At 43.5% G+C, this 23,477-nt stretch overlaps 1 protein-coding gene across 2 annotated transcripts; it reads right to left on the bottom strand.

Moving 5' to 3' along the window:
* Positions 1-540: 540 nt before the first annotated feature.
* Positions 541-21,989, bottom strand: TAC1 (tachykinin precursor 1). Of its 2 annotated transcripts, XM_081834020.1 has the most exons (6): positions 21,862-21,989; positions 21,368-21,639; positions 13,470-13,566; positions 11,761-11,784; positions 7,209-7,262; positions 541-1,258 (listed from the first exon to the last, which is right to left on the bottom strand). In XM_081834020.1, exons 2-6 carry the CDS (start codon positions 21,488-21,490, stop codon positions 1,209-1,211), a joined length of 348 nt encoding a protein of 115 aa, XP_081690146.1. In that variant the 5' UTR covers positions 21,491-21,639; positions 21,862-21,989; the 3' UTR covers positions 541-1,208. The 2 variants fall into 2 exon arrangements, with proteins under 2 accessions (XP_081690146.1, XP_081690147.1); XM_081834021.1 differs by lacking the exon at positions 7,209-7,262.
* Between the last annotated feature and the right edge of the window lie 1,488 nt (positions 21,990-23,477).

Genomic DNA, 23,477 nt, shown 5'->3' with positions numbered 1-23,477 from the left:
CTCTCTTCCAGTGTTTCTTCTCCTAGCTGCTCCCACCATTCCTTCTCAGTTCAGCCCTCCTCACCACAGTCCCCAACACCTAACACACGCTTCTCCCATATTGGATAGGCACCAGCTGTGTATTCTCAGGCCCCCTTTTGGACCCATTGATTGTGCTATGGAGATTATGAACTAACTCTCATTGAAAACAATGGGATCGACTTCTGAGTATACCTGTGTAGGATAGTGCTATTAGCTACTTAGATCAGCGATGTGGAATCTGTGGCCCTCCAGATATTTTTGGACTCCAACTCCTATGCCAGCAAGCAAAGTCAATGGTCAGGGATCATGGGAAATGGAGTCCAACAACCTCTGTAGGGTCATAGGTTCCCCCACCCCGGACTTGGATTAGAGTGAAGAGAAGGTAGAAAACACAACTAATACCTAATTTGTCCATCTCCATCCTGCCTGCACGCCTACTCTGTTTTGTGTATGTGTGTGTTTACATCCAGTGCCTTTCTGTTTGAAATAATTACATCATTCCCTGCAAGTTGCAAAATCTCCAGAGTAGATTTTTCTTTTATTTAAAGTGTTAACTGCTGTAAAATGCCAGATAATGAAACAAAGACTTCTAGATTCACATTTAAAGCTCTCTTTTTAAAATATATGTGTGTGCATAAAACAAACAAACAAAAAAAACCCATGCTGCAATGATACAAATATATTTTAGCTACAGAAATTACAGTACATTTCCCCCCCTTTTGGCTATGAACACAAATCGAGGCACTAGACACCAGAGCAAGTTGGCGTTGGTAGTGAAGCTGATACAATTGCTATAAATTAACAAAGGTTTATTATTATTATTATTATTATTATTATTATTATTATTATTTATTTATTTACCACTTTTTTAAAACATTTGGTGAACATTTCTTTCACAGAACATATCAAATAATGTGCTTTGTTGTGAAACACCACGGATTTCTTTATTCCATACGGAGTCGCCATAGTAGAATCCATCTTTCGCATACCACTTTACTGTATGTATCAATGCCACAATAGGAAGGGGTGGGGGGAAATAATTGTGTTTTGTTTTTTTAATTAAATTTACAACGTTAAAAAAAGAAAGACCAGTCTTAAATAAATAATTCCTTGCAATGGCTCTTCTATATTACACTAACTTGGCCATTTAAACAAACAAATCTCAACATATAACGGACAGCGAAGTCTCATTTACGTCTCCTTTCGTACATCTGCGCTGCATTCCATTCAGAAGATCCTGGGAGGGAAACAAAACAACAACAAAGCATGACATGTTAATTTGAATGCCGTTCAGCTATCGGACATTGTATGAATCATGGTAAATTGGTCTAGAAGCATAAGCTTATTCCACTATAGCCTGCATTTGGACTTCCAGGCACAGTTCGGGTAACACATGTTAAGGAAGCCATTGACATTGAAGAAGGATGGAGAAGGACTGTGGGTCCATAGCAGAACATCTGATTTGCATACAGAAGGTCCCCCGTTCAGTCCCTAGCATCTTCTAGGTAGGACTGGCAAAACCACTACTGCTCTGTGTGAACATTACTGACTGTGACTCTGTATGAGGCTGCTTATGAGAAATGGTTGAAAGAGCTGCATATATTTACCATGGAGAGGAGAACAAAGGAACATAAGAAGAACCTGTTTGACAAGAGAAAGGGTGGGCTCTCCTTTGATGGAGGTATTGAAGCAGAGGCTAGGCAGTCATTGGTCAGGAATGCTGTAGTCACAAGATCCTGCCTTGTCAATTCCGAATATGGAGTTAAGTCTATAGGACCTTCTACCTCTGTGCCCAAAAGTACCAAAAAGTAAAACCAGAGAAAATGGTGGCATCCTAAGGTTTCACATTACCTTTCTGCCTCTCCTTTCATCCCTTCCCTCCACAGTAGTGCTGACAGCATTCGCTACAATAACTTTTGGACAGGCACATATCTTTAAGGATGAGGGCTGCTCATGTTAAGCTGCTAAATAAGAAGCCCAGTTGGTAGCCTCGTCTCATGTACCTGTTGCTGGGCTAAGCCACATCAGATTACATGTGTGGGAGGATCAAATGAACGTTCCCACAAGTTAAATGTTCCTGCGCATTCCCTAGCTTGTCAGGACAGAAGGCAGGAGTCTCTCACATGTTTATTTTCTGTGCAGATTCTTGTTAACTTTTAACATGGTAAAGCATCCGAATTTATGACATCCTCCCTGGCCCCAAATCTCCCTGGCAGTTGATCAAGACCAGGAAAAAGCTGTGCACATGGCTGTTGCGATCAGGTGTTTTGCAGCCAAGAGTGTCCTTCCTTCCAGTATAGTTTTGGTTTCAATGTGTGAAATGTACTGTGCTTTGCATTCCCCACCTGTCTGATGTTTCCTCTGTAGGTCTCAAGTTGCGTTTGTGCATCCCAACTGAAGTGTGTGCCTTTGCCAGTGCATTAATTTCCCTATAAATCAGTCATGGTTACTATACCAACTGTGGGCCCCAGATGCTGTCGGCCTCCAACTCCCATGATCCCTGACTATTGGCCATGCTGACTGAGGCTGATGGGAGTTGGAATCCAACAGCATCTCAAGGGTCCTACAGGGTCTTCACCCCTGGTCTTCTGCTCCTAGTGGTTTTAGAACACAAGCTGGCAAAGAAGAGGGGCTCAGAATGGTGAGGAAAGAAAGTGGAAGTCCTTTGAAGAACTGTTGGTGCAGGATGTTGAGGAGGAAAGATAAGAGAGACTAAGGAAAGCAGCAGAAAGAAAGCAGTTAATTAGGGATGGGCTAATCTCTCAATTTCAATTTCTCTCCCCCCCCCAATCTTCACTTCAGTTCTTCAGATTTCCATATCTGTTTGTGATTTTAAACAGTCCTCATAAAAATGTGAATTTCTCCTAATATATGCCCCTTTGTGAATTAGGTAGGTTTGTCTTTAAATGCAAATAGAATCAAATTTATTCGTCATCTTTAGACACATTATAACTAACATCACTGACTCATTTATTCAAGAAATGCCCCGTGGCACAGTAGCCAGTATTGTTTTGGGGCTGGGATGAAGTGAGGTGTTTAATTGTTCATTTGTGGCTACAGTTGCTCATTTACTGGTTAACTTAGATGTCAAACGAGATGCCACTCATTTCTGATAGCAAAAAATTCTGAAGCATTGCAATACCCTACGATCAAGGCCAGCCCAAGGTATTTTGGCACCTGAGGTGAACCACAAAATGGCACCTCTGCTGCCAGTTGAGATGAGAGGGAGGAGTGAAAACCGACACTGGAATGAAAGGGGAAAGTGGAGAGAAGCATTGGGATGAGAGGAGGAGGCATGGTGGTGGAGAAGGAGAAGGCAGCAGAGGTGGCAGCAGGTGGATCTGCCACTCCTCCACCCAGGTCTGCTGCCCGAGGCGGCTGCCTCACCCTGCTTCATAGGGAAGGTGGCCCTGCCTATGGTGTTGGAAGAGCAGCTAAGACCCCTTCACACCGGCTTTTTATATCATCAGCTGCTGTGAAAATTCACATCATCCAATAAGGAGAAGGAGGAAAAAACACAGCATGCAACATGCTAAATGTGGAAGTCAACTACTCTGCTCTCTCTGCCCCTTCTATTTGAATTTCACTATTACGGGGTGGATTTTTAAAATGTCAGTCGAACCAAGGAAGCAGAGAAAGGTCCACACCGGCACATTTTCCCTTAAACATGAATTCTCCTGCCTTCAGCATTTGCTGCAAGATAAGAACCAGGGCTCCATCAGGGCCTGTACATTGAAGGTTTAGTTTAATCGCCCATTTGCTCTTACAGTTGGAGATAAAGTGGTTTTTCAAGTGGGGCTTTTCTAATCCACACTTGTGACAGATTACATATATAGAACTGGAAGCAGTTGTAGTAAAAGATGCCTCTAGTTTAAACTTGCTCTTCATTATGTTAAGAGGTTGGAATTAGAGGGGGTGTAGCAAACGAAGTGCTTTGTATACTTTATATGACCACTCTGATCTGTGGAACTGGCATTGCTACATGCGCTGCATAATACTCATTCCGCGTTTGTAAGAAATTGATCTTTCAGTGTGGCAGGTTGAGTCTTCATTTGCCTGTGACATCAGCTGACGATCTCCATGCAGTTGGGTCAGCTGGCAATGCTCAGGGCAGGCCTGAAGGCTGGAGTGTGTCTCTGACTCACAAAGCCTAGGCGGTCTGGCTGGCTGAAAGACTTGGGAGAACTGGTGGCATATGAGGCAGTGTGACAGAGTCCGGCTACATTCCCCTGGTGCCTCAGAGGGGCTAGACTGAGGAGACGAGAGAGGCTGAAAAATTACCTTAGCTACCTGTGAAAAGGGAAGGGCACCACATATTAGTAGCAAAAATCACTTCCAGAACTTTGACCACCCCAAAGACTTGTGAACAACCCCTTCCTGTACAAGATATGTTCCTAACCCGGTATCATCCTGGCTGCTTGATGGATTCTACCAGTCATCTACTCTAAAAAGAAGTCCTGAAATCCTAAATGCACAAGGAAGCAGCAGAATGTCACCAGGTTTGCTGAACAATAGGCCAAGACCTCAGTCTAGACTAATGCCTGCTCAGAGGTTCATGGGATCATAGCTCACTAATAGAGTAGTTGACTTGCATACCTTCAAAAGTTGCCAGATTCAATCCTATGTATCTCCATTTATAAAGGATTACATAGTAGGCAATAGGAATGACCTCTGTCTGAGAACCTGGATACTTACAGTCAGGGAAGACATTGCTGCATGAAATGGACCCACACAGTAACTTAGTTTAAAGTAGCTCCACACAAGCATTCAGAGTTTCTATCTGCCCTTCCTCTTAGTTAGAACAGCATACCCTCCATTTTTTCTCTGATGAAAACAGGACAACCTATCCCATAATAGTAATTATACTATATATACCCTGTCTATCTGATTTGGTTGCCCTACCGTAACTACTCTGAGTAGCTTCCAGCATATATATAAAACATAACAAAACATTAAACATTTGAATCATAGAATTGTAGAGTTGGAAGGGACCACAAGGATCACCTAGTCCAACCCCCTGAAATGTAGGGATCTTTTTGCCTAACGTGGGATCGAACCCACGACCCTGTGATTAAAAGTCTCATGCTCAACCAACTGAGCTTTGAAAAACTTCCCTATACAGGGCTGCCTTCAGGTGGCTCAGGGGTCAGATTACTCCCCTCCAACATTTCTTCCATGAAAATAGGGATGCTAAGGAAAAGTGGACATTCTGGGATCAAATTAGAAACCGGGACGGCTTCTCTAAATCAGGGACTGTCCCTGGAAAATAGGGACACTTGGATGGTCTGGAACAGGCCTAGTCCCCATAGACTTGGTTCAATTCTTCTAGAGGCAGAGCCTTTCAATGAGAGCTTATTTAACAAGGAAGACACACCCAAAGAAAATGATATTATGCGATTACTGATGTTTGCACAGTGCTGTCATTCCATATAACAGCAGACTCAGGTGGCTGAGTGTCGACAGGACTGGACGCTGGAGAAGCGAAGCGAGGTATCAACATACTTGTGTGAACCCCAAGGAAGGCAGATGTACAAAACCTTTTTTTTAAAAAGAGCAAAACAAAATGAGGCTACCCTTTCCTCACACACACACACACACAAACCTAATAAGGATTGAGCATGCTCAGTAGTTTATACAAACAATATATTCCCAGTTGGGAAACTGGGAGGCAATGACTTGCTTGACTCCCTTATATCTCAAAAGCTGTCCATCTGCCTGGAACCCTGGTGTCATCTCTAATGTCTACACAATATCTTTCAGAAAGGAGACTTCTTAATTTCAGGTTACTGTTACATAATTTCCAGTAGGTGACTAATCCCAGAGCTCTGGTGTTGCACAGTGAATTTGGAGCTAGGTCACAATCTTGCTCGGACACTTTGAAACAGCCCCACTGAATTTAAAAGGACCGCTCTAAAGTGAATAAATTACAGGGTATGTCAGTACTACTTTAGCGTCAACATTTGATTGAACTAAAGTGTGGAAAATGTCTCTTTAAAAAGAAACGACTTCCCATTTTTTGGTTTGTTTTTCTGCAGCACACCAAAATGCAATCGGGGGGGGGGGGTTGTACATAAAACTCTGGTATATATCTCTAGCAAAGAAAGACCTACTGTCCTTTCATTTCTGCAATCAGATCTATATATTTCATTGTCTTCAGCCACTCAGGCTCTGTGGGTGACACCAGAGTAGAAGAGAAGAACAATGAATACTGAGATGATTGAAATCGGAACTTAATCTTTCAGGCTAGAATATTTCAGTTTCCAAGTGTGGTGATGAATATCTATTGTTCATGCTCACTTTAGGCAACTAGCTGTAAATTATTCTATACATTACAGCAATTCTGAAGTAATAAGATATTTTTTAAAAACATGGTTATTTGCACTTCTTGTATTTTCAGATCACAATAGGAACAGAATCTCAACTCGAGCTTGAATCTGTCAATTGGTATTTGCAAGTGCCTTAGTATCTAATGGCTACTCTACCCAGAGATAAACCCTACACTCAATTGCTCATGATTCATAGCAATTTGTAAAACTAAACAGAGTACCGACATAATATTGCAGTGATGAACGCTACTGGGTTGGAAATAAAGCAACCCACAATTGGAATTTCAGAAAAATAGTTTGCAACGCAAGCTTAAATAATTGCTAAACATGTTAGGCAGTTTGGTTTCCTATGCCACTTTAGAAAATAGCAGAGGGTGTTCCTTTAAAACCTTTCAATAGTCTATAGAGCACATTTAAACTAACCATGGTCTCTTTTTTCCCTGTTATTCAGTAATTACATGTCTTGTGGACCCACTAACAGACATCACATTTTCAGTGGGTAAATGAAGCCTTGATAAACCATCAGCAACCGAATGACAGCTTAATGTGAAGATAGGTTTGGCTGGAGAGATATGGCATGGTGCCTTTCCCCTCCACGAAGCAGTTTTGCCACCCAAAAATATGCAACTGGTTGTTACTTCAGCCAAGAGCTGTTTGACTGAGGAAGGCACTGAAACTCAATGGCAGAGCTCAGGTTTGGCATGCACAAAGTCTCAGGTTCCAGGTGCAAGATGAGCCAATGGCGGGAGGCAACTTCTTATGTGAAGATGGATATGTTATGAACATACTTATTATTATTACTATTTAAAATAGTAGGTAAGAGAGGTTGCGCTTGCAGGCTTCGCTGTAGTTTATACATACCAGAATCTAAAGATCTTTTGCCCATGAGTCCAACAAATGAATCTGTTTTATGTCCTGAAAAATATATTTGGGGGTGTTTAAGTACATTTGAAATACAGCTTTCTCTCTCTCTCTTATGGCAATGCGTGTTCATGGTGAATACACAGTAGAAACAAACTGCAAATGATTAAATGTGGCACCTCACTAGGTCTTAGTTTAAGAAAAGACAAGAGTACCCCTCATCTATTACTTCTGTGTCCTACTCAAATAATTGCCAGTGTTTATTCATTCAATATGGGCTTGGATTAGCAGTTAAATAGTGGTCACTGAGCTACCAGCCTCGTTTGAAAGCTACAGTTGTTCTTGAGCTGTCTTTAATGATGGAACATGTGTTGGGAAGAATCATGGCTTAATTCTTTCTTTTAAAATACCTTGAGGTTTCTTGGGGCTTAGCTTCAGTTACAGTTCCTTGGTTTTTGTAGCCAAGAGTCCCAGTCCAATCAGCTCAAATAGGGGGTGATGACACATTTTAGAGTGCATTTACTAAGTTCTGTAAGAAAATGTTGCCTTGCAAAAATACTTTTTTTAGGACGAGGCTAACATCCTTTGGTGCATGTAGGGAAAGTGAATTTTAGAGAGTCACACTAACTGGTCGGAGCACTGAGTTTGACTTTGCACCAGGGCTTACTGCAAAGCTTACTGCAGGGCCCTGGGCAAATTGTGACCCCCAGGATAGCTGTTCTTATTGAATTGTTGCAAGGATAAATAATAGAATCTGTCAAGTTGGAAGGGACCACAAGGGCCATCTAGTCCAACCTCCTGCAATGCAGTAATCTTTTTGCCCAACGTTGGGCTCTAACCCATGTCCCTAAGATCAAGAGTCTCATGTTCTACTGACTAAACTATCTTGAAGTACAAGACACTTTTGCAAGAATATTGAGAGTCGTAGTTAAGTAATTTCTGGAGGGTAGCAGGTACATTACACCGGCTGTGCACCGAGAAGTGCTATAGAAAGGACCGGTTACTAGAAATGTGCAATCAAGGTGCATCACAGACAACTTTCCCAGCCCAAAGTAGAAGATGCTGGCAGAATCTTTCACTCCCCCCTCCACACACTCTTCCTGATGTTACCTGTATCCTCTCCTGTCCCTTCTGCTTGCCAGCTATTGCTCTATCTGTTTCTTTCAACTTATCTGTTTTTCCTTTGTGTTTCTTTCATGCCACTGCCCCCTTCTTCCTTTCTAAGCTTTAGAAGAATGATGCTGGATTAGATCAAAGCTCTGGCATCTACTCACCATAAGTCTCTATTTCTTTTTCCTCCCAAAGGGAACATACATTGTAAAGGCTCACCTGGGCTCCACTGCTTACAGAAAGAAGAGAGCTGCAATAGGCTAACTTGACCAAAGACTTCCCCCTTCTTTAATTCCCCAAAACTGAGTGGCAGCTATAAATTCCCCCTTTGGAAAGAGTTTTGTCTAGTTAAAACTATTGATCAAGACAAAACAAATGGCAAAGCTTTCAGAAGCCAGACATCTGCGTATATAAAAGATTTGTCTCCCAAGCTGAGACAGCCTTGCTCAGCACACTATAATTTTGAAAGCAGCCACTAAGTACAGCTAGATGAGTTTTGGCTGGAAGAGTTTTAATTGTCATTCAAATGGGTAATCCTGGTGATTTAATATAGCCACCGGCCCGGATGGCTAGGAGTCTTATTAATTTGTGGCAAAATACAACTCCCCCCCCCCCCCAAAAAAAACCTCTTAGCATTGGTCTTATTGAAATCAAAGCATTTGGATTTGTATGGCTTTGGACAATTTTGGGGAAAATATCTCTCTCTGTTGATATGCTTTTTCTCTAACAAAATGCAACCTGCAGTTTTTGTTGCCTAGGCTTATATATAATGTATCGCATGGAACAACCTAAATCAAATGACACGTTCAAGCTAGTGCTGGAATTAGATTTAGGCTGTAATACTATAAACCCTTACTTGGGAGTAAGTCCCATTGACCACAGTGGGGCTTACTTCTGAGTAGACATGTGCAAAGTTGTACTGTTTGACCCAAAATCACTATTGGTGCAGTTTGCATTTAACAATTGTTAACAATTGTAACAATCATTTATGGTTGCAAGATGTTCCCCCAGGTTCCATCATGGAGGGGGGTGACAAATTAGCAAGGAACAATTACTGCCCTACTAGGGTGGTTCATAATATTATTATTTTTTTTTAAAATGCCTGCTCCAAAAGTCTTATCTTACTACATTAGGGATTATATAGCTATATATGAAATTTCATGCATATAGGGACTGATTTGGACATTAACGCAGTAATAAGAAGAGGATCTGAATACCCATTTGGATCTTGAAGTATGGGTTCCCCCAACAAAATTTAAAAATTTGGCTTTGTAATTTGGAATTTATGCGATGTGATTTAATTTGATGTAATTGGCCAGTTAATAAAAATTATTTTTTTAAAAAAGAAATTTCATGCATATCAGTTAATATATTGACCCTCCTCCACGAAAATAGCTGTTTACTTGGCTGTTTTCCTATGTCATGAAGGCTGAAATTTCAATTCAGTGGAGCACTTACTGTTCCCAACCCTAACCCTGCGGAAAGCCATCTAATTAGACTTTAATTTTATTTTGACATGTTTTTAGGAGGTAATTTAGTTATTGTTTGATTTTATACCAGTGCTATGTATCTGATGTTAGCCGCCCTGAGCCCGACTTCGGCCATGGAGGGTGGGATATAAATAAAAGTTTATTATTATTAGTATTATTATTCCTTTGTAAGAAAATATGAAATAATGTAAAACAATTTTTTCCTGCAAAAATAAAAATAAAAATCAATGTGTAGGGGGGTGACAAGAAATTTTCCGCACTGGGTACCACCTGACCTTCCTACACCTCAGCTCAGGAGTTAGTCTCACTGAATTCAATTGGACTTTTACTAGGTAAATCTGTTTACGATTGCACCTTAAACCAAATTGATTTAAGAAGAAGAAAAAAGCAACCATAGGAGCCTAGGTCAGGAGGCCTGGTTTTACTCTCACCTCTGGGTAGATTTGCACATTTAAAGTTTTGCTACTGTTCCCAGAGTTAAAGCCACAACTTTCTGAGTGCTGGTGAAATAATGTCAGTAATGCTGCATGTTGGGTGGTCAGGTACATAAGTGGGCAGGGCTCCTGAACCTTAAATAGTTGTGCATAGAAGCCTGAACTTCAGCAGGTGTACCTTGTCATGCAAACCACATCTGGGAAAATTCCCTCTTCTACATAACTATTAAAGGTGCTAGAGCCCTGTCCCTTTTCTTTGCATCTGGTCACCCTAGCTCAGGCATAGGCAAAATCGGCCCTCCAGATGTTTTGGGACTACAACTCCCATCATCCCTGACCACTGGTCCTGTTAGCTAGGGATGAGGGGAGTTGTAGTCTCAAAACATCTGGAGGGCCTATGCCTATGCCTATGCCTGCCCTAGCTGCACAGCTAAGCTGGGTCTGTGTGTATAGCCCTCCAGATGTTGATGGACTCCAAGTCCCATCACCCCCGGCCAGCATGGCCAGTGGCCAAGGATGCTGGGAATTGTAGTCCAACAGCTTCTGGAGGGCCTATGCATGCCCTTTGTGCATAACCATAAGCTAGGGTTGCCAGATTTCAAAAAGTGAAAATCCGAACACTGGGGGGGGGGGGGGGCAAAGATGCTGAGGGTTTTTTTTTCTTTTGTTTTGCAAAATCTCCGAATGAGGTTTTTACCTTTTTTTTTCTTTTTTTTTACAGAAATCACCAAAAAACCAACACTTCCTATATGGGCTGCCTTCCCTCCCCCCCCCCAGGTTTTCCTGGATATTGTAGCCACTTTTCAAAATTCTGCACGGAAGCCATTTTTGACAGATGAATCCCGACTATGTCAGGGAAATTCTGGACATATGGCAGCCCTACTATAACCAGCCCTGACTATAAGTGATACTGTTATTACTTTCACAAAGTGGCCGTGATCCAATGACACACTGGGGCACATTTGTGCCCCTATCAATAGTAGATAGTCCTGGCTAGGTCCCATTGAAATCAAAAGTTAGTATGAATTCATGTTGCCTTCAGGGGAACCAAAGCTGGACTGTCACCCCTCTTACTTGGGAGTAAACCCCACTTCATTTCGACTTACTTCTGAGTAAGCAAGCTGTTGCCACAATGGAAATTCAGAGCAACCCTATGTGTGTTTACTTAGAAGTAAGTGTCACTGTGTTCAGAAGTGCTGACTCCCACTTAAGAGTCAGATTGGAGCCACGCAGTGATCACCTGATTCCCTCCAGTTGGCAAAAATTATCCATGAATTATATTGTTTGCAATTATACGAAGTCCCCTGTACAGACAATCACAGAGCAGCTTTTGTTCACATGAAGCCCCAGAATGTACATCAGCATTTCCCTGTTTCTGGTTTGAAAGCAATAAGAAACAGGTATAAACTTGCAGTCCTGGATATCAGTTGCATTGAAATCAGCCGGAAACAGCTCACTGGGGAATTATTGTAGGGGAGGGAATCAGCATTATTTCCAGCAAAACCAGCATTAACTTACTTTTATGGGAGAGAGGGCTGTATCCTGGAAAACAATAAAAGAAAGAAAGAAATTAGCTGAAGTAGTAGAGATGGCATTTCATTGTGTCGCGTTCATGAAAAGAACAAAAGCATTTAGCACCAGCTCAGTAGCGTTACATTGCAGTTAATGCACTGATTATTTTCTGAATAATTCATGGCCACGAAACACTTTTCAATACAGGCACAATACGCCAGGATTGCTTCCTGCATGAGCTTCCTTTTTTAAAAAAAGAACATGCCTTTATGCATTCCCCAACTTCCCCACTAAATCCCTCTGCGAGGGATGTTCCGGATGCAAAATACAGCAATAAAATGGAATGGATTTTGTTAACTACTGGTTTTATATGCAGTGTAATTTAGCAGATTCACTGGTATTGTTGCAACTACTCTCTCTCTCTGTCTCTCTGTGTGTGTGTGCATTGGTGGGTGGGGAGAGATCTTTTTACCTGAGGACTCCCAGTAACTCCCAGAGGCTGTATGTAAGTGGTGGAGCGGGGCAGAGACATGAGTGGATGGAAGAAGAAATGTATATTGGTTAGCGATAGCTCAACAATGGAAGAACAAGACTGAAATACCCCTGAACATATGAGAAAGTAATATCTGGGATACAGCAGTGTCTGAGCGTCTCACCAGACACAGGGGGACAATTAAAGACATAACAAACAGAGACACCTTCCAAGAAACATGGGCCCCTTTCTTTAACCATATTAATGATCAAAATCAAGACCTTGTTATTCCAACAGCTCAATATTCTCAGTGGAGAGGTCACGTTAAGTTATATGTTTGAACATTGAATGTGTAAGTTTCTGCCTAGAGTAAATGGATAGAACATACACCATTAGATGTACTGCTGGGAAAGTGTTTAACGGTTCTTGTATTTGTTTAAAAACCAATAACAATTCATTTCTTTAAAAATGAAGAAGAAGAAATGCATATTTAACCTTTATACAGTTAGATACTTTGTATGTACCCCTCTCTGTCCATTCAGGCAAGAAAAGGGCATTCTCAGAGCTCAAAGACATATTTTAGTCATGCAAAAACTCTCAAGAAAGACGGGAAGCAGGGCTGGTGAGGGGTGTGGCTGGTGAGGGTGTGTGGCCTGGGGGAGGGGTGTGGCCTGAGTTGGAGGGCTGCATTCAGCATCTGAGTTTGAGGCTCCTCACAATGGCCTGCCCTGATATTACGCACAGTGAGGCTGCAACCCTAACCCTCAACTTGTGTAGCAACGGTTAGGTTTTGGTGGTTAGGTTAGGTTTAGAGGCAGTTAGGTTTCATTGGGCATCCCTGTCTGCCAGTAGAGGAGGTGAGGTGGTCCTGCTACTGCAGAGACCCCAATGCTATTTGGAGTTTCCTCCCTCCTCCAAGATTAACCCCATATTTCCAAATGATGAAGAATCCCTGGGTGAAATTATTCAGCCCAGCACTAGAAAATACTTTGATTGCATGCAGCAGGGGGGTTTATTTCCATGGGACTTTTCAGGACGGGAATGTAAACGTTTTGGTGTTTTGCTAAACGCATTGTGTCCAACTGCTAAATGTTAGTTGCGATGGCTTTTAATTTTAAACTGATTCCAAAGAAAGGGAAGTTTAAACAATTCCGGTAAAAGAGCCGACAGTTTTAGCTGAAATCATCTTGCATATAAATCAAGTGAGCTGCATGAAAGAGTGAGTTCGGAAAAGGGTTCTCACCAGAATCTCGTTTGCCCATTAAGCCGTAGAATTGCTGAGGTCTTGGTCGCCTGGCAATTCTCTGGAGGAAGTGCTCGAAGGGTAAAGGCAACTCCTCCTGAAACAGAGATATTGTATCATTAGCGGAGCACTCGGTGTGCGATACTGACAGCGCAATGTTGGGTGAACAAAAAAAGAAGCCCTTCAGTCTGGACGTATTAAGTATCACTCAGCATATGGTGCCTTGGTTTCCTCACTTTTCTTGTCTGCCTTTTCCCAAAGTCTCCAGGGAGAAATGATCCTGTTGCAAAGGAAAATGTCTTTTCCTCTAAGGCCAGATTATGAACCAAACAGAATCCAGACAGAACTCCAATCAAAATCCAATCTGGAATCGAGTTACCCTATGTTCTGTCACAAGGAGGCCACAAGGGGGCAGTGGAAATACAAAGTCAGAAAATCCCCAAACTAGGGGCAAACTACACCTGATGCTGAAGATCTGTGATGAGCATTTTGAAACAGGCGTGAAGAGGCAAACATAAGAACAAGGATGGACAATTTAGATCAGAGGAATGTATATGTTTGGAAGTGTAAGATGCAATTTCCTCCAGTGCTCCAGTGTTTCAGCTAAATTTAGAATCTCATGAAAATATCCAACTATTAGCATCATTATCCTTATCACCACACAGCATTGCATTGCTTTAAATTTGCAGCACACTTTAAATTTGCTTTAGAACATCAGGTGAGTCACATGTGGTTTGGCCCTATGGGGATGCATTCATTAAGGGATGTGCTAATAGGTCTCTTGAGGAGCTTTCACATGAGAAGCTTATGTGTGCTTTTGAACCTTTCTGGCACTGTTTGTGGCAGGTGCAAATGTGAGAGTTGACATGGAAGGGAAATTAAATGGGTGTGGTAAGCAATGGAGCTTTCATATTCCCATGTCATGTGGATTTAAACTTGATCCACTGTCACACGGGACACATAAAAGCCACCACTGTTTTATATTTAGGAAGTTTGGTTATGCTGGGCCAAAAGCTGAGCCCAACATACAATGGATGATACAGAAAACATGTTTCCTGGATGGAAGTTGTTGGCAGTCAAGACTTGTGCACATAAAAGCACGTTAAAAGTACATTCTTTCCTTTGAAGAATTCTGGTCCCTGTAGTTTAAGGGTTGCTAGGAACTCGAACTCTAGAAAGGTGCTGTCAACCATTGTAGACATTACTATGACGATGATGATTACTATTCATTACCAGTCCTTCACCTCAGGGTCCCAAGGGCAGGTAAAACACAATATTAAAAACAGTTTAAATTAACTTTAAAATACAGAAATAAAGTGGTCCCAAAAATATGCATTTCAAGTGTCAAAACCCAGAGGTAAAGAGGTGCATCTTCAGTGTTTACCAAAATCTAAAGAGGTGCCAGATACAGCGCTGTGGGGAGGCAGCCCCACAATTTAGGGGCAGCCCCAGAGAATGCCCTCTCTAGGGCCACCACCCCACCACCAAGAGGGCTCCCTCTGCTGATTTTAGCACCTGAGAGGGTCTGCAGGAAAGGAGGCCATTTTCCAGGCATTTGAGACCTGAGTCGTCTCAGTTAATGTGGACCCCTTGAACTGGGCCTGAAAAGGAACTGGCAACCAGTGCAACTGTTTTCAAAATAGTGTTATATGAAATCTGAAGGGTATACCAGCCAGTAATCCAGCTGCTGAATTTTGGACCCATTGAAGTTTCCAAGTCATCTTTCAAGAACAGCCCCACGTAGAGCACATTACAATGATCCAGTTTGGAAGTTACCAGACCATAGAGTCCTGCAGTCCAGTCATTTCTATCCAAAGGGGGCTGTAGCTGGCGAACCAACCAGAGCTGGAAAAAGGCACTGAGGCCACCTGAGGCTTCAGTGACACTGTTGAATTCAGAAAAGTATACCCCAAACTGCAAACTTGCCCCTTCCAGGGCAGGCCACTTCCCAAATGTAAGGACTCAGAACTTATAACACGTAACACCTCTGTCTTTTCAAGATTCAGCTTCAGTTTGCTGGCCCATATCTGACCCATCACTGCCTGCAAGCATTGGTCTAACACCTCAACTTTCTCTCTTCGTTCAGTTGGAGCAGATAGATAATGCTGGGTGTCACCTGTATATTGATGGCAATGCACTCCAGATTTCCTGATGGCAGCTCCCAGAGGCTTCATATAGATTTTAAACAGCATGGGGGAGACTACATAACAACTCCCATGGCACTGAATCAAACTCTGAAGCACCCCCCCACCCCACTTTGAGATGCTCTAGTCTAAACGAGGCAGCTTCCTATGTTCTTCTGTGTGAGCTCACATGCAACAAGGCTCACCACTGAACACCAAATATACACAAAACCATCCCTGCTGGGTCTTCGGTTTTTAAAAAGTAGGAGCATGCTGGACGTAGCGTGTTTTCTAGCCTGAAACCAAAATATATTGCTGCTCGGGGTTTTGGGAGAGGCACTCTAGACACGCACAGAGGAGCTTTTTTCACAATTAATCCAGATGTTCCCCAAATCAATCAATTCAAAGGAAGTGCTGGAACGAAGGTGTGACTCACATGCGGCACTCAAGCCACAATTTAGATTTGCGTTACTTCTCATACGCAGTGGTTAGGCATGTATTAACACTTAAATAAATAAATAAATAAATAAAACCAACACCAACACCAACACAGCATTCTGTGCCACAATGATCCCAATGTCGCTATTTTTTAATTTATTAAAAACAAGTTGCTTATTTTAGCACGACTCCCTCTATTCCCAAAGTTCAGGGGAGAGTGCCGCTGTTCATGTGGCCAAAATAGTACCACCCGTACACAAGAGGGAGGTAACAGCAGGCTCTGGGGAACCCCACGATTTTCAGATTATGAGAAGCTCCAAAAGTAGTCCAGTGTGGATTGAATATTAGCATCTTGGTATGCTGACTGATTTGGGAGGAAAACAAACAGAAAAACCAACAAATGTTGGAGAGGGGAGGGAATGGAATGGAACAGCGAGGGGAAATGGCATGGCTGGCTGACCAGAACTGTGAGCACAGGGCTCATCCACATGGTGTTTTGCTACCTGAGGCAAATGAGACAATAGCATCCCTTCCCTTTCCATGTACCAAAGGCAAACATATTGGCGACTGAAGCTTATTCAGCACTGGCAATGGAACCACACCTTCTAACAGCACCTGAGCAGGACAGGTGAGGGGCAACTGGGCAAGCTGTGCAGGATGCACAGCTCTGTTTTCCAACATCTTGCCACTGCTTCCCACTTTCCAGGCAGCCAGCTCACTCTGCCTGGTGATGCAGGCCAGCCCTGACACACAGCACACTGCAACACTTCATGGCAAGTCACACTTGTTAATTCTTTTACGGAGAGGGGCACAACAACAAAGACTTTCTTCCTCCAGCCACTGGTAATGTGTCAAACCCTTAGGCACCCACTAACTGCTGAGGTTATATTGAAAACCTGTCTGTCTGTCAGTGTAGACTGTGGTCCTTTGGGAGAAATGGTGGGATATAAACAAACAAACAAACCAACCAACCAACCAACCAACCAACCAACCAACCAACCAACCAGACTAGACAGAGAATTTCTTAAAATTCAAGATTCTCAGAAAGTTGAATGCTGCAGCTAGTATAAAATTCTAAAGTCCATGATCAGTTTTGATCATCCACCAAATTTTAAAAGTGGATGTTGAGACAGAGAGAACCGAAGGAATAGGTAGACTGTCTCTTGCTTCAAATTAACTTAAAACTTCTTCTTTAAGCCTTCAGACATCACAAGGTGTTGTTAGTGGTTCAGAACAAGACCTAACAACAATCTATTTCTGCTCAGTTGTGCTGCCCAACCATTTCTAATCAACCCAGGTGGCTTTTGGTCAGGATGAAGCCGGCTCCATACATGCACATTGCTTGATTTCTCATCCCTCAGTCAACTGTCACTTGATGTCTATCAGCTGATTCTTTTGAGTCCCATACTTAAGGTTTTGTGGGGTATGATATGAAAGCTGTTGTATCTGGTCTGTGGTGGTTGTTTCAGCAATCACTTGGTGTGTAAGCTCACTTTAAATATGATAACATTTGAATGTGTGTTGGCTAGTTTAGGAAAAAGATAATTGAGGATTAAGGATCCTGTGAAAATGGACAATGGATGCTATGTCTCTCTAGGAGCTCCATCTCTCCAAATCTTTGGGAGATGACCTTTTACTCCTCCCCCCCCCCCAAGCAACTTTTAATCTTTATCTTTACTCATCATTATTTTTGATGACTATGTAATAATGATGTACTTTTGCTGCCCTGAAATTAGCAGGCATTTACTCAAGGTGTAGCAGAATCCCTAGCATTTCCTCATCAGCACTAAAAAAAACCCCATCACTAAGAGGTCAGAGTCTAACAAAAATTAGAGACTAGCATGTATGACACTAAACTGAAGTATGATTCTGAGTCTTAAATTCTGTGTTGGTGCCATCTTCCCTGTCAAGCCCAAGCAACCTAACCAACTAGCAGAAGATGGTCTTATTCCACGGGTGAGGAATCTGTGGCTCTCCAGATGTTGCTGGACTCCAACTCCAGCCAGCATGGGCAAGGGTCAGAGATGACGGGAGTAGTAGTACAACAATGCCTGGAAAGTCACATAGAATCATAGAATTGTAGAGTTGGAAGGGGCCACGAGAGTCATCTAGTCCAGCCTCCTGCAACACAGGAATCTTTTGCCCAATGTGGGGCTCGAACCCACAACCCATGCTCTACCAACTGAGCTAGGTTTCTAACCCTCCCTCCCCCCCATTGTAGGGAGGTAAAAGAGACTCAATTTCCCTGTTCTAAACTACTGGGGAACAAATAGCAAGCAAACCCTGGTGTTCAGTCCAGATCCCACCTCATTGCGTTTTGCAGGGTGGGGAACTCTGGAGTGATATGTGGTACGGATGCACCCAATTTCACATTCTAAAACTGTATTATTTGAGCAAACTGCAGAGGAAGTCTTGAAACTGACAAAATCTCACACAATCTCACATTATTTGCTTAAGAAGCATGCCTTTGGAGAGCAGCGCTGCAGAGCAAACTTAAGACCCCATTGCACCTATTGGCTATATCCATTGTTACTGTGGGCAGAGACAAATAGAATCAGTTGCGCATGTTCTTTTGCACTGCCCCTGCTATCAGACAATTTGATCTAAGTTTATTAATGAGTTGGTTGTTAGTAGGGAATGGCATGCAGACGAATGTAAGGTAGCCTTCCTTATGTTTACTCAGAATGGGGATAACACACAGTGAGGATTCATGGATGTTATCCAACACTAACTTAATTGTTAGATGCAGCTTTTTGATGATTGATTTTATGGTATTGAACCCTACTGGAATCCTGTATACACATGCCAAAAAAGATTTGAAAATTCCATTGCTATGGAAGTTTTCACAGAACTCCAGTATGACAAGGTAAAACAACATAGTTCAGAGAAACAGACAGTTGCAGCTCAGCCTACATACTGTATTTATTAAGAAAGATATAGCTTGCCCTTGATATTTTCCTCTTTTATCCTGTGCCCACTGGTAATCACTCCCTATTTCTCATCCCATTATAATTTGCATTACAGTTCAGGAGCACTTTGCTGTTGTTTGTGTTAGTGCGTTAGTGAATAGCTGCCCATCAGTATGCAGATAGAGAAGAATCCTTGTCATTGCCTCCCATCACCCTTAAAGACCCCCAAAGACTGATGTTGTATCCAGTACTGGAAAAAAGAAGGGAGAAATGACAGCAAGAGAAAACCACCACTGCCACCACTCCAATCTGAAACAGAGCAGGGCATGGGTGGAATTGACCTGAAAGGATGGAAAGGACCTTGGAGTCTTTAAATAATTTGGATGCATGTCTGCCCAGAAGCCTCCTGCTTCATATTTTCTGGTGCAAAGTTGGAAGCAAGACCAGGAACTGTTGCAGGAGGACACATGTTTCATAGGCTCCGAAGCATCTTTCCATTTTATGGGCACCGTGCTACCGGCATAGTCTAGATCAGGAATAGTCAATGTGGTGCCCTACAGATCCTGTTGGGACTCCAACTCCCATCAGCTCCAGCCAGAAGACCAATGATTGAGGATGGTGGGATTTGGAGTTCAGCAACCTCTGTCTACCCTGGTCTAGATACTGTGTTTTCCCACATCCTGCTGTTGCAGGCAACCCTGAATGTGGGGAATGCACTCTAACCTTGGCATGCAGGTGGCTTGCAGATAAGCAAACTGAATACCACCTGGGAGACCCACAGATTCTTATCCCTATATTCAGGCACTACCCGGCAGAGCTGTTGTTATTCTTCTCAATAATAATTTATTATTTGCCTTCCAAGCAATCGCCCCAAGGTGATGCACAATAAAAGCAGCAAAAAACAGCGAAACACAAACACACAACCAACCAATACATTTAGTACAAAAGTAATGCAATGCAAAATAGACACTAAGGGCAAAGACCCACCTATCTGGCTGGGAAAGGCTGTTGGAGCAAATGCATCTTTCTAGAAGGTAAAGATAGTGGGCACCTGTGGAGCTTGACAGAAATGTTATTCCACAGTACAGGAGCGCTTTAGAGCTGACTTTTCTCTATAGTGGTACCTCTGGTTAAGAACTTAATTCGTTCTGGAGGTCTGTTCTTAACCTGAAACTGTTCTTAACCTGAGACACCACTTTAGCTAGTGGGACCTCCTGCTGCTGCCGCACCGCCACCGCACGATTTCTGTTCTCATCCTGAGGTAAAGTTCTTAACCTGAGTTAAAGTTCTTAAACCGGGGTACTATTTCTGGGTTAGTGGAGTCTGTAACCTGAAGTGCCTGTAACCTGAAGCATCTGTAACCTGATGTATTTCTATCCCTCTACCCTATACCTGGAACCTGTGTGACACTTTTGCCCCATGAGCTAATGTAACCAGTCTTGGGAGGATGAGGAAGGAAGTTCAAATCTCAAAGAAGTAGCCTCTTAACTTTGTTATCTATCATCCCTGGTGGGGTCTGGCAGGGAAAGAAATGGGAATTTTTAAGGATCAAACTCCAAATGACCCCTGCGCCCCGCTTTCCAGTGCAATCCGCTCAGAAGTTAAGTTCCACTAGGATGGTATAGGAGTTCTTATAAAACACACTGCATCTTCGGTGTCCGAAACGAATAAAATTTTCCCATTTTCTCAGCTCTGGCTGCGCAGCCAGCCCGATCTAAAACACGCCTAACTCCGAAGTAAACTCCCGCCCCCTTGGCTCGGATTTACTCTCAGATTAAGCGTGCATCGGATTGCAGTTTTGCGGCGCTGTCCGATGCATAAACCCCACCTGCGTTCATCGGGGCTTGACCATTTGCAAGGAAAGGACGGCAGCTTTAATATGAAAGAAGAAATAAGAAGCAAGAGCACTGGGTGGCGTCCAACTAAGCCCTACTCAGAGTAGATCCGTTGAAATTAATGTACATACGGGAGCCATGCCCGTTACTTTTAAGGGATCTGCTCTGAGTATAGCTAGCGATGAAAAAAAATACATCTTTCTCTCTCGGTCTCCTTTGCTTCTAATCTTTAACGGGGCATCCACAGAACCGCAGTTTCTCCGACGACGCTGTGAATTCCTTTGCTGGGGAGAAACATGTTGGCAAGTTGCATTGGCAGACGAGGGTTTTGAGAAAAAACCAACCCTGTGGATTTGCCTCCCTCTCACTGTCTAATAAACACACACACAGACACCCCCCGGAGAAAATCGCTGTGCACCCGTGAAGTCCAGGACTTTCCCCAGACGTGATCTCTGGTTTTAGAACCAGTTCAAACTCAACAGCAAAAACCAGCACGATCCCAGTAACGCCCCACCGCCCGTGCGCCACCGTCGAAAAAAAAAAAGCCACCACCGGACTTAGCCGTCGGGGCTTGAAAAGCATCTTTCGCTCACCTTGTTTTGGTCGCCATCGGACCAGTCCGACCAGTAATTCAGCTCCTCGTTGTCTCCCAGCTCTTCCGCAAAGGCTTGAGCCGAGACTAGGAACAGCACGGTCAAAACCGCCAGGAATTTCATCGTCGCCGCCGCCCGCTTTCCTCCACGTCGAGGAGCAACCCGAGGAACCCTTGGTGGGGACGGCAGGAGGTGGAGAGGATGCCGTCGAGGAAAAGCCCGGACCGTCGTCCCCTCCTCTCGCCCTACGGCTGCTGAAAAGTTCTGAGAAGCTGTAGCAAAGAGACAGAGACAGAGAGAGAGAAAAGTGAGGGGTGGGCGTGTGTTGAATACAGGCTTTCCCCTCCTTGCCAGCGCATCTCAGCCTAGACGAGATGAAAAGAAAGCAAAGGCGGCTGGTCCTCCCGCTGGATGCTGTGGAGAGATGCAGGAACCTGGATGCAAGTGATGCCTAAGGCAAGGAGCCAACGCTGAAGCAGGGAGAGGGCACTTACTGAGAGAGGACGCTGCTGCTTTCCTGGGTGTGGGGCTCAATGAATGCACACCAAGCCAAGCCTCTCCACTTTATATTCCTGGCGGTGGGGAGGGCCAGAGAGCTTCCTCTGCCTCAGCCTAATTGCTCCCTGGTATTTATCATGTGAGTCACATGAGAAGACCCCACCCGCACAGGCCACCCCAAGGCGTGATGGAGACGGATCAGCATCCAGTCACCTCAGGGCTCGCTCGCTTCCTTCCTTCCTTCTTTTGGGGGGTGGCCCCCTACTTGAGAGTCCGCACACAGAGAGCCGTCTTCCGTGTGGTTTTTCCAGATGATGCAATATGGGGTTTGTATCTACGTAGGAAGGAGCCCTCTCCTTCCAGGCCTCCCCAAGATGCCTCTTGTGCCATTGTCCCAGGAGGCCCCCGATGAATCATCAAAGCAGATCTCAGTGACTCATCCGGGGTGACTTTGTGAAGACGTTTTTGGATGCCAGGCCCTGCTTGGTTTGAAGATGAGGGGCCTCAAGGCCTCGCTTCAAGGAGTGGAAGGATGACTTCTTCTTTACAAAGCCCTAAATAAACCGCTAGATCAGGAGATGATAGATAGATAGATAGATAGATAGATGATAGATAGATAGAGACATCAAATTTGCAAATGATTGCACAAGCTGTGTGACTTGGCTGCACGAAATGCTTATGCCATTGATAATGCAGATGCAGAGAAATCAATCTTGGGTTGCTGGTCTGCAAACTTTTTCCTTGCTTTCTCCATCATGTACTATTTCCAGGCTCAGTTGCTAAATGCCACAGAGATGGACAAGGACATTCATTTGCTAGGCAGTAGGATTGCTAACGTCCCTGTTTCAACACCCCCCCCACCTCTGCTTCAGAACTTGAACTGCAGTGAGAAGGAAGTCTGCTCTGTCTCCTGCCCAGTTGTACACCAAGGCACAACCCAATTGCATTGTGGTACTTAGATTTCATATATTTTGGCACTTTGAAGGATATGAATGGCTCTCACTCATGTTATATGGGTAATGAGGAATGTAGAAAACTTTGACCTACTTGGTTAGAAGCCAGGGGAGTGGAGCTGCAGAATGAATCCATCTAGTGTCATTTCAAGATCTCATGTTAGGATCTTGGTGCTAGGGCAGGATCCAAGTTTAGGTTCCTCTACTGTAATCAGTAACGGCTACCTCAGGAACAAAGAGATAATCTTGTCTGAAGGAGAAAGGCTTTCCTCTGTTTCTGCTGACCCAGAAAGGTGAATTCAGTGGGCAATATCTTTTAAATTCTGCTTGTGCAACAGCACAATCCAAGACCTAAGATTGCAGCTCTATGTTTGAGGGTGGCTCACACAAAACAGCCATTGCAATTCCCAGTTACTGCTAATGAAATGCTGTGGGGGTTATTGTTTCTGTTTGTGACTATGTTATGTACTTTCCCCCTTTTTTATATTGTAACCCCCCCGGGGGGGGGGAATCCTCAGATGAAGGAATTTAATACAGTGGTACCTCAGGTTTAGAACTTAATTTGTTCTGGAGGTCCATTCTTAACCTGAAACTGTTCTTAACCTGAAGCACCACTTTAGCTAATGGGGCCTCCCACTGCTGCTGTGCCACCGCTGCAT

This window comes from Podarcis erhardii (assembly GCF_964252035.2).
Source record: "Podarcis erhardii genome assembly, chromosome: 12".
Lineage (NCBI taxonomy): Eukaryota > Metazoa > Chordata > Lepidosauria > Squamata > Lacertidae > Podarcis > Podarcis erhardii.
The sequence above is the reverse complement of the archived record's forward strand: the minus strand, read 5'-3'. Positions and strand labels throughout refer to the sequence as shown.

Coding starts and splice junctions, on each gene's coding strand:
- TAC1 (XM_081834020.1), bottom strand. CDS start 21,490: ATGAAATTCCTGGCGGTTTTGACCGTGCTGTTCCTAGTCTCGGCTCAA. Junction 13,567..21,367: donor CCGATGGCGACCAAAACAAG/GTGAGCGAAAGA, acceptor TCTCTGTTTCAG/GAGGAGTTGCCTTTACCCTT. Junction 7,263..11,760: donor CAGCCCTCTCTCCCATAAAA/GTAAGTTAATGC, acceptor TATATTTTTCAG/GACATAAAACAGATTCATTT.